At 38.6% G+C, this 12,086-nt stretch overlaps 1 protein-coding gene across 1 annotated transcript in view; it reads right to left on the bottom strand.

The window, feature by feature from the left end:
• Nucleotides 1–1,463: 1,463 nt before the first annotated feature.
• LOC135216920 (atrophin-1-like) overlaps nt 1,464–12,086 on the bottom strand; it is a 26,957-nt gene continuing 16,334 nt past the window's right edge. Inside the window, exons 2-4 of the mRNA XM_064252467.1 lie at nt 7,098–7,879; nt 3,702–6,625; nt 1,464–3,411 (exon numbers count right to left, since the gene is read on the bottom strand). Of these exons, the coding sequence (XP_064108537.1) occupies nt 3,270–3,411; nt 3,702–6,625; nt 7,098–7,879 (3,848 nt within the window). The 3' untranslated portion in view covers nt 1,464–3,269. The remainder of the gene's footprint in view (nt 3,412–3,701; nt 6,626–7,097; nt 7,880–12,086) is intronic.

Here is a 12,086-nt window from a genome sequence, read left to right as displayed (position 1 = left end):
TTGGCTAACCACGCGGATCGCCAGTGCCACTAAACTTCAAGATGTTAATGTATTGGTTCTTGTCCTTCCCTTTTAAATATAAACCAACATATGACAAGACCTGACTTCTTGAGAAACCATTCGTTTTTCACAATTACTTCAAATAGCCATCGCTGACAGTTGCAGCCAGACTGACCGAAATGGTGTCAGGAACTTAATTCATGAGGTAGAACTCACATTCGTAATATTTATGATCTGACTTAGTATTAAGGGGAAGCGGTTGCTTCTTCTTTAGTTTTTGTGTAAAAGTACTGAACAAACTGAATAGATGAATTAATACGTATCAACATATGTCGTATTTGTTTTCGTTTTCCAAGGCGTCGCCAGATTTGAGGGGGATTTGAGAAACACATAATTCACCATTCTCTTATTTTTTTTTTTTTTACTTAATTAGAAATGTCAAAAGCTGTCAAATAATTACAGTCTCAGTTGAGTAACTTCTATAAATTTCTATGAATTACTCAAACGACTGGACTGGGAATCGCCTAATTTAACTTTGAGGGGATTTGAGACACATAAATCAGCATTCTCTTGTTTTCTAACTTGATTAGAAATGTCGAATGCTGTCAAATATGTACATTCTCCATAGAGCAACTTCTATAAACATCTATGAATTACTCAAACGACTGAACTTGGAATCGCCTAATTTAACTTGGCGGTTTGGGACTGTTCACCCAAAGTGCCACCCCCATCCCTCATAAAAAATCACATACACACGCAAACACACACAAAATGATTATAAAATGCCATTGGCGTACAATCATTTGCTCATTAAGAACTTCAGGGTCAAATTACCTCCTTCCTCAAATGGTGCATTTATGAGACATCATGCCAGTTTCAAATGACGTATTAAACTTTGGGTTTAAATAATAGTGTGGCTGCTGAAAGCTGTCAAGGAGGAAAACTTATCGAATTCCATCATCTTTATACTTTATATAAGACAATAATATAACAAAAATAAATTACACTAATCTATTGCAAAAGAAAACTCTCTACAGCCTTAAATTGCTGAAGAATACACTTACGTTTTAATTGGTACTAAGCTAAAAAATAAAAATATATGAGAAAAAAAGAATTTATTTAAGATCATAAGCATATATATATATATATATATATATATATATATATATATATAATATATATATATATATATATGAGAAACAAAATGCTAGAATTTACTTCATCCATCTCCAGAAGACTACAGAATTAATTTTACCAAAGAAAATAAAAAGTTTTTATAAATAGCTTTTAATTCTACAGAAGTATGGATATATATATATATATATATATATATATATGATATATATAATATATATATATATATATATATTTATATATATCTATATAATGATTTATATATATATAGATGTAATATATATATATATATATAATTCTTATATATTTATATATATCATATGTGAAGGAATAATACTCTTATTAAGATTTCAGAGATAACTAACATTAAGTAAGGACCCAATCTACACATCATATCTCTTAAATGACTAATAAAAACTCTATAATTCTATTTACATATTAAAACTCTCTAAAAAACACAGGTTTTGACCCTTAAATACTATGATAATCATCGGTGGTAAACCATGGAGTTTAATATGATTATCATAATACTTGTACTCTTACAAAAATCTAAATTCATGGAAGGATTTCCTTTTTAAAGGAAGTCTGGGATTTTTTTTTCTTTTTTTTTTTGTGCTATTTCGACTATGACTCTCCAAGATGAGGATTGAAAAGAAAAGGTAATAATCAGTGTCACTCATTAGACAATTTTGTTAAGTAAGAAACTGAATTAAGTACGAAACTGAATGTAAGACGCATTGTGAAGGAAAAATTCCAGTTACCAAATTTCCCGTCATAATTTTACTGTGTAGAGAAGCAGGCAAAGCAAAGCATAATTATAGTCCTGACTGACTAGTAGTCGGACGGGCAAGCATATCTTTCTATTAAGGATTTGTTGCTAAGGCGCTTTTAACACTTCATTTATTTCCATTACGTCAGTAGGCATTTCATAGACTTCGTCACTGATTTTATACAGAAATCCTTTAGTGACTTCATTATTTTATTCCCAAACTTAGTTTTATTTCTTAAATGGGTTTATTTTCTTAATTGGGGGGTGGGGGTGGAAAGGAAGTGATTGACCCACTTCTTGAAAAAGGAAGATTTAAGAGTCAGGAGACACAGAAGTTGAAAGAGAATTCATAATCTTTAAAAAAAGGGGGGAATGAAACCATGTTCTTGCCCACAGAGAAATTAGGAATGAATCTATCAAAAAGCCTTATTTCTACACACGATGAAATGACTATCCTGTAGAACCAGATAGCTATTCGTCTTCAAACTCCTAATCATATTTATGGAAAAACATTATTATCCATAAAATCCACATTCCCTTTTAGAAGTAATGGTTTAACACTTTTTGATAATTATGGGCACCAGGATCCCTGGTTGCTAAATGCACTTTCCAAGCGGGGATTAATTAGCAGAATGTGAAACTGTGCTAAAAACGTTGTGGCTCATGTCTTTGTGAGCTTCGCAATTGCATTAGAAGTGAAAAACACGAAAAAGGTCTGTAAACATATGCAATAAGATGAATGAAATAGGATGAAAAAGGATCGAACAACTTTGAAAATTGATGTTGAATGAAACGGATTTTAGACTGTCTGCAAAAATAAATAAGTATTGCTAATTGGATTCTCGAGATAAGTGTGGTAGGCATTTGGGCACCATAATTTTACTAACAGGAGAGAGAAATATCAAGAGTTTCCACTGACGTTATTTTTTTTGCAATATTTTCGTTCTATCAATTGGACAATTAAATAAGTTCTCTTGATGATACAAGAAATATATAATGTTATTTTGAATCTTTGTAGTAATTTTACCACAAATTCAAGCCATTATTAAATAGCAAGCATAAAAGTTTTAAAGCCAGAGCTTGTAAAACTTCATCAAGAATGAAACTGCCTGTTTCTGCAAATGTCCAGGTATGCAAACATTTTGCGTGTGAAGTAAAATGCAAAACATTTCAAAGCACAATTGTTTACATTACATCCAAATCAAGTTATAAAGTATAACCCGTCTTCTGGTGTCATTACGAAACTGGAGCTCACAATCTGAAGTTTCCGATGCGTAGCAGTAAGAGAATGATGAAGGTGATGGCTTGCATAAGAACCACCTATAGGAATCCACATTAAAAAGAGAAGCAGCAAAACTACGGTACGTTAGGAGGCCATTTCTGTTGCTGGACAAAAATATGCGTCACAGAAACCCAGTTGCTGTGGTGAAGGTCTGTGGGTCTCTCTCTCGTGGGCTTCTTTCAGGGCTTGTGTAACCAAAGGTCCTGGGCTGACTTCATTAAACATTCTGCATAGAAAATATCACTGCATTAAACTCCAAGTTTTTTTTTTTTTTTTTTTTTTTTAAGTTTTTTTTTTTTTTTTTTTTTACTATTCGTATGATTTTATTCTTAAAGTATCTCAGTTTATGAATATACGGACTATATCATATTTGTACAAATTGAAATATTAAGTTTTTCAGGCAGAACATATTTCATCTGAGCACTGACAAATACATTTCACTTAAAAGCACTACTATTATGAATTTATGGTCAATAAAACATATTTGGCATTAGAAGAAAAACCGTCGGTACTTACGTATCATATTGTTCCAGAAATTCTCGGTGATGGGAAGTGCCTTCCAGACTTAACATGAGCCTGCAGAACGAAAGTGAAAGACAAGAAGGAATTTCTATTGCTTTGGAGGATGGCAACAACGACTCAGTATCATCTAAAATACTTGTCAGTTCTGCAGCACCTTCCAGTTTCAGTTCCTCCGCAATGCCCCGAAGCACAAGAGGAACAGACTGTACCTGTGACATGTTAGGGTGACCTGTCAACTCCTCCATCGTATAATTTGACTTGGAAGAATAAAGAGATGCTTCTCTTCGTCTGCGACCCACAGCTATAGGCAGAAGGGACATTGCTCCTAATAGCATGGCACCTTTGTAAAACATCTTTTTTAAGTCGCCACTACTCTTATCCTTCTTGAGTGCTTTGAAAAGGTTGCCTTTAAGTTGATCCCTTTGCAGTTCTTGCATTTGTATCTGCAACCTCAGTCGATTTAGATCTTGGAGTTGCTGGCGTTGCCGTCGGAGGTTTTGCTCATTTTGTAAAAACTGCCGTTCCAAATCATCTCTCTGCAATTGAATTGCATCCCGTTGGTCTCTTGGAGTGTCTCTGGGAATTTGTGGTGCATTTCCAATTGGGAATGGGCCATATGCAACTACTGCTCTTTGTTGGGGAGGTTTCGGTTTGGTTTGTTTATATTTCCCAAATAATGAAAAAGGATTCTTAGGTGCTGGTTTGGAAGGTTGCTGAACAGGGAATAAGAATATATTAGCCCCAGGAGCTTGGGGAGGAGGTGATGGGGGACCGGGATCCATGGGAGGGTTGGCCACGGGTGCTCCATATGTAGCAGGTGGGGGTGATGGAGGGAGTCTAGGAGGGGGTGTTGTTGGAGGTGGTCCATATGTTGGTGGAGGAGGAGCGGGAGGAAGTCTAGGAGGGGTAGCTGGAGGTGGGCCATAACCGTACATTGGGGTTGGTGGGTTTAAAGGTGGAAGAGTAGTTGGTGGAGGGCCATACGAAACGGGTGGAGGAGCAGGAGGAAGCCTTGGTGGTGTTGGTGGCGGTCCATACGTTAGCGGTGGAGGAGAAGGCGGAAACCTGGGAGGAGTCGTTGGGGGAGGGCCGTACCCATACATAGGAGTTGGTGGGTCTGATGGAGGGGTCGTTGTTGGAGGTGGTCCATAACCAGAACTGAGAGTGGGACTTTGAAAGGGAAGTTCCCTGCTAGGAACTATGTCATCGTTCAAGGATACATATGAAGATCCGACGTCCATCGGGTTGCTTTGAGAAAATGGTTGACGGTTACAAAAATCATCTGGCCCACATTCTTTAGGCCCATCGCCAAGTGGCACTTTTCCTTCATTCTGAGCGTTCTGGTTGAAAATCTCATCTTTTGTACCCGAGATGTGGTAGTGATAGTGAAAATAATGAACACCACCGCTGCTCCCATTTTGATATTGATTAGAACTGCCTGGAAGAGCGGCATCTGATGCAGAATTTACATAAGAACCTATGTTACTTGGGTTGCTCAGTGGCGTCCATTCAGATGAATCAGGATTATCACTTGACTGAAGGGGAAGAGTCACAGCAGGTGGTAGGTATGATGGGTTAAGTAGGTTCACTTCGTCTGATGGTGGAAGATAGGTCCTTGGAGGTCGTCGTGTTGTAGTCGGTGATGGGGATGGAGGCAAAGGATCAGCTTGTGCTGGTGGCACTGGAACAAGGAAAATTGTTGAAGTTTGAGGACCTTGCACTGAAGGGGTTGGATCCGCAGAAGGAGGCAAATATGAGTTTGAAGGATTTTGTTGAGAGACTTCAGAGTGAACGGCTGAGTGTGTAAGTGGTAAACGGTAAGCAGTTGCAGGGATGACGGTAAGAGATGGTGCTGGAGGAGGGCCTGGAGGATTTGAAAAAGTAGTTGATGGGTCCCTATTTGGGGGGAGATAACCAGTATTTGTAGGGCTTGGGGATGGTGGAAATGGAGGAGGAGCAGGAGGATTTGAAAGAATATTTTGTGGGTCTCTATTTGGGGGAAGATACCCAGTGATTGGAGGGCTTGGTGATGGGGGACTTGGAGGTGGAGCTGGAGGATTTGAAAGAATATTTTGTGGGTCCCTATTTGGGGGAAGATACCCAGTGATTGGAGGGCTAGGAGATGGTGGACTTGGAGGAGGAGCTGGAGGATTTGAAAGAGTAATTGGTGGGTTCCTATTAGGGGGGAGATAACCAGTATTTGTAGGGCTTGGGGATGGTGGAAATGGAGGAGGAGCAGGAGGATTTGAAAGAGTTAATGGTGGGTTACTGCTAGGAAGGACGTACCCAGTGTTTGGTGGCCTTATAGATCCAGCGTCTAGAGCAAGGGGAAGTAGGTTACCAGAATGTGAACGAGACTCTCTTACTATATCCATCAACGAGTGAAGTGTATCTCGCTGCTTTGTGTTAAGATCATCAACAGATTCAACACTATCACTAAAAATCGACTTCGCTAACATCAACTCAAATTTCTTATCTTCTTTAGTTGCTTTGCTATCACTTTTACTAGGCTGATTAAAAGCTTTCACAATTTCCAGAGCCAGTTTCAGGTCTTCAAGACGACGCTTTCTTATTTCAGACAGGGTGTCTTCATCAACTGAATCTTGTTTAAGTGAATACGACTCCTTTTCTCCAGACGTTGGAGCAAAGAGTTTTGTCAGTTCTGACAGATCGTCTGCAGTGAACACAGATTCTTTTTTACTGTCCCCACTAATCCTTTCCTGTCCGTTATATCTTTCAGATGAGCTCTGACTTACTAATTTTTCCAGTGCTGCTTGAAAGTCTCCCTGGATGCTGTGTGGTAAAGTGCCTGACAAGTGATCAAACTTTGGTCTTGTACGAAGTGCTTCTGCCAGCTGGTGAGCTGAATGAGCCAAGAGTTTCAAAGTTTCTTTGGTTGAGACATCATCTAAGACTTCCTGCAACAGAAACAAAAATCAAATATTATACATGATGATAGGGAGTTTAAATTACCCAAAAGTATAGTTCTCTAGCACTTAAAGTTAAAAGGCACTAGAGCCGATGATAAATGGATTTGAGTGTTTTGTTAACTTGTCTTTATAATTTTTCTTTATTTTCAGATCTTAGTTTAAAAACTTTAATGTCATTGCAGTACGTAATTTCTCCTGAGAAGATACCAGTACGCATAGAAGACTGGATTAGTATTTTTACTAGGATATAGTAACACGTTAAAATCTTATTTTATATCCAAAAACACAGAGAAACCTTTGGTACCATAAGTTTGAAATATCAATAGCTATTGGTAGTTAGGAATTAATATAATTTATAATTTTTTTTATTAAGATTCTCCCTATTATTGTGGGTCATATTTGATTAAAACGACCCTAGCATTTAAAACATAAAAGTCATAAAAAGAACTACATGACATACCTCAGATGCCCCTTGAAGTTGTGGAGCAAATCGGTGATTGCTGAAATGGCTGGAAAACGAGTCGAACAGGTCATCTTGTGAAACACCGTCATCGTCTGGGTACAAGGAAACCAGATCAAAGAGGCTTGTGTGATCGCTATACCCTGCTTCAAAACTCCCACTGCTGAAGGGCAGAAATGACAGTCTCCTTTGTCTCACTTTATCGTCAGTTAGGCTGGCACCTGCATTTGGGAGTTCATCAAAAAGCGACCCCCCTTCCTTGTCATTTTCCTTAGCTGGAATAGACGAGGAAGCTGAAACTCTTCTTTCAGGCAAAACAACTTCACTTTCTACTTCATCAAAGAGTGAGGGTTCCTCCACTTTTCCTGTATCACTGGTTGATACTCCGGGTAAGGCTCCATGATAAGGTACTTCATCAAAGAGTGACCCCTTCTCTCCTCGCCTGGAAAAACTGGTTGATGCAGTGGCTGAGGCTATTTTGGGCCTGGAAGGCTCACTTGACTGCCTTGAGTATTCCAGAAGCAGTGAGCTCTCTGGAACATAATTCACATTTTGGTTTCCACCATCGACTGGGAGCAATCCTTCCTCTTCTCGCTCTTTCAGGCTGTGGGACATCTGGGATCCTCCGAAGAGAGATTCACCTGATTCCTGCGAGGATCCGATGGATTTTGATTGAGACGTGATTCCTCCGGTATCGTGGCTGTCAATGGTGAAGTCCACATCATCGAAAAGGGATGATGTCCCACTCACCAGGACGAAGGGAAAACACAAAATCACCAATGCTGAAATGAAGATAGAAGTCTGGTTATTTTTCTCTTTTGAAACGAGCTGCAGTAATGCAAAACAAGTAAGTAAAAAATAGTTTTCTGTACAGCGTATAATGCTGTATGATACTCTCAGCCACGGCCACTGAAGCTTTCAGCCCAATACGGTGGTGGCCTGTGTCGCTGGATGGCACCGCTATCATTGCTAACTTTAACCTTAAATAAAACTAGAACCTAATGAGGCTAGAGTGTTGTAATTTGGTATGTTTGACGGTTTGGGGGTGAATGATCAACATTCCAATTTGCAGCACTCTAGCCTCAGTAGTTTTTAATATCTGAAGGAGGACGGCCAGACAAAAAGCCATTTCAATAGTTTTCTTTTAGAGAAAACTGAAACGTGGGGAGAATACAATTAAAGCCAAGGGTAATGTACAAGTAAATTAAAAACTACCTTACATAAGACGGACACAGAGATGGACGAACTGAAGATGCTATCTTTAGGAGGCCAATGAAAAATCTTCGACTCGTTTCAAATGCTAATTTCTCCATTTGTCTTGTGAGTTCCGTTAAAGACATTTCAATCGACGTATTCCATTCATGCCCCGTCCAAGTACCTTTCATATCTAAGGATCTTTAATTTAGGAGAAGTATCACCGTCATTTACTTACTTGCGCTTGCGTATCTGCAACTGTATACGCAAAATAATGTAAGCACGTCAATGTAACCTTACGTGTACACACTATGCGCGTTATGCGTTGAACATGTTTATGACAGCTAAGATCTGGTAAGCGATTGGGTAAAATACTTTCCCCCCCACTCCAAAAAAAAAAAGAAAAAACAACTTATGGTATCCAACTAATCTCATCTGTATGTGCCCTTCATTAGTGTAAGTTGTCACAGTTTAAGCTTTGCACCCGCTGCTTTTTTCGCATGTCTGATTCTATCGTCAAGGGCATCTTTTCGACTTATTATATACAAACTGTAGCCTCTGTGTGTGTGTGTGTGTGTGTGTGTGTGTGTGTGTGAGCGTGTGTGTGTATGAGGATGAGCTCGGGAAAAGAGTAAATAAAAAAAATATAAATAAAAAAAAACGCCATTCCTCAAAGACAAGTGAATAACTAGAGTTCTAAAGTGAGTAATATCAATGAAAGGGTTGTTTTAATGAAAGACAGGCAATGGTGAAATTTATAAGATTATCTAATCTTTAACATAGTTTCCGATTGTTATATATTTGTTTAGCATGTTACGCAAATGAAAAATTCAATTTTTAAAGATAAATCGTCGGCTCTGAAACTGCCGCATGGAATTCTTGAATAATAATAACAAATTAGACAACATTCGCCTTCATTTTACTGGACTTCATATAAGCTAACTCACGCGAAAGTGAAGACAATGCATATGATGAATGACAGAAAAGGAAAAATGGCTACAGCTGATGAACTGTTTAAGTAGCATGGAAAGAGAAGAAAACTTGAAGAGGTGAAAAATATGAAGTTTAGGCAGTAGTAAAAATATTAGGTAGAGGTGAACAGTTTTTTTTTTTTTTTTTTTAGCTATCGGAGGAGAGAAGCCGAGAAAGTGTTAGAACAGAACAGATAACCGTCAGCCACCAAAAAGGTTGCAGAGAGGTTAACTAAGAACTGATAAGCCCTCAATTTTGATACATGGAGCGGCTACTATTCTGGAGGTTTTCTGCACAAATGTTTCAGCCTCATTTCAGAGCTTAAAAGTTGGAAATAGCCATGATTATTGTCTCCATTTTCTCCGAAGCCACCCCAATATGTTTATGGTGAGATACATATATAAATATAATGGCTACAGTCCTAATTTGAAAGTTAAAAATAATGATTTTTTTTTTTTTTACATTTTCCATCGCGATGTATGAAACATTTACCGGAGAGCATGACGCTGAACCTTAGATAGATGGATTCAACCCCTTCTCTCTCTCTCTCCTCTCTCTCTCTCTCTCTCTCTCTCTCATTTTCATTTTCCAAGGAGTTTTAAAGCGCGAGTAAAACAAACAAGACAACAGACTGCATCCTTTGGTGCGCAAAATCCCATGAAGGCAAAAACAAGACGATGCTTCAAGCATAAGAAAAGAATTAACGAAGAAAATCGATTTTCCAAACGAAGTCTTCCCGTAAATTCACTGCCCAGACCCGACGCGTCGCAAGCCCGCACAAACGAGCAACGGCAGTAGTATATGCAAGAGCCCACTTAATCCGAGAGATCCTGGAGGGGGGATATCTCCTCAAAACACACACCAGAAGGGCGAGTCCCTATCATCTTTGGCAGGCATATAATTAAGACGTAGCAATCTCTCTCTCTCTCTCTCTCTCTCTCTCTCTCTCTCTCTCTCTCGCTTCTCACTTCTCACGACGGTAAGCAGAGGTGACATCAAAGAGAAAGCCGATAGAATGAGCCGTTATCTCTCATTTTCATTCTGGCCTTCCATCTCTCTGGCTTGTCCCTTCTATGTTTTCTTTCAGAGTTCGATTCTTGGGTGCGATTCTTTCTTTATTTTTGTTTTATTTTATTTATTTATTTTTGTTTTATCTTGTGTCAGTTTATGTGTATATGGTCCTGGTTTCTTTTATTGTGTTGCCATCTACTATCTAGTTTTTGCTTAGGTGACTTTCATGCTATTAACTTCCTTTTTTTCTGGTGAGCATCAACATTCTGTCTGTCTGTCTGTAACTCATCATATAAGCACACCTCCCCCTACCCCCAACCCCCACCAACCACCAACCCCCAACGTCCTCAATAAAAACCCACCAGGCTGAAAAGATATCATAATCATGCATATGTTTAATAGCAGTGTACCTACAGTCTATAAAAAAATTAACTCCGCATCAGATTCACTTCAGTCATTTTCACATTCCAACCCCCCCCCAAAAAAAAAAAAAACTTCCGCATCAGATTCACTTCAGTCATTTTCACATCCCTCCCTCCACAAAAAAAATCCTGGCAATCAGAAAGGGAAAAAGATCTACGCATCGACACTCGGCCCCGCCTTCTTTCCGCAAATTTACATCTGATTGGGTGCTCATTCAGGCGTGCCTGGCCAATGAGAGTGGGCAAGCCGCAAGCTGCCCTCTACGGAGCAAGAACATACCCTCTTCACCATTTCTGGGTTAAATAAGTGCAAAGCAGTATATATCCTTTTTTTGCGTTCGGACCATCGCACTTGGCACATTTGATCTCAGTGGTCGTAAGCAAATATCGGCCACGACAAAAACTAGTTTCTATGGAAGAGAAACCTGTTTCGTTTGGCTGGTTTCACGTTGAAAAGTGCAGACTCTTCAGGAACAAGTGGGTGAAAACATTAGTCGGTTCAGTTAATTGTGATAATCTATAGTGACAAATCGCCAGCTTTCCGTGTGACCTGTCCGTGGAGATTACGCAGGAGATGACGAACAGAAATCAGGTTCGCTGACGAAGCAGCAGTCAGCGATAAGTGATGATAAATTTGATCTTGCAAAATGGAAAAAAAAAATGTGATAATCAAATACTCCAGAAAAAGGCAAGAAGAAAAGCCAGCATTTACTGATATCATTATTTATGTTCTGCGTTTTTACCACTTTGCAAAGGCAAGTTTCTTCTCCGTAATTTGATTATGTCAAGCCTCTTGGAAATCTAATTCGCGCAAAATCGAAAATCTGTTGTGGGAAAAGGTTTTGTTTCATTTTATCTTATTCCACGAGAGAGAGAGAGAGAGAGAGAGAGAGAGAGAGAGAGAGAGAGAGAGAGAGAGAGAGAGAGAGAGAGAGAGAGAGAGTTCCAAGCATTCGTGCTCCTTAATCACAAATATTTCTCTAAATGGATGAAAATGTCAAACCTTGTTCGATTTTAACGTCGTCCAAACTTATCTTTTCATCTCAGAATTCTTCTGTATGAGAATCTTTACATCTTGGATATCGTTCTTTTATTATTTTGGAATTACACAAGTCAACCTATTTCCGAAGACCCTTTACCGAGTGAAAGTTATAGAAAATAACTTATTTTTATCTCCGACACCAGAGAAAAAAAAATGTATAAGACAGAAACTTTCCTACAAGCATAAAAAACGGAAATGGAATTTACCATAATGTGTCTTAAAAAAATATAAACTTTCGAATTATTGATTCATTATTTATTGTTGTCAGATTTTGGATTGTCACCTAACATAAAAGAAAATCTTACATTGCCACATACTTTTTCCTGCCAAGTCAAGTTTGATTCAAAT

This window comes from Macrobrachium nipponense, chromosome 6 (assembly GCF_015104395.2).
Source record: "Macrobrachium nipponense isolate FS-2020 chromosome 6, ASM1510439v2, whole genome shotgun sequence".
In the NCBI taxonomy this organism is placed as follows: Eukaryota; Metazoa; Arthropoda; class Malacostraca; order Decapoda; family Palaemonidae; genus Macrobrachium; species Macrobrachium nipponense.
This window is presented reverse-complemented; position numbering and strand designations above follow the sequence as displayed.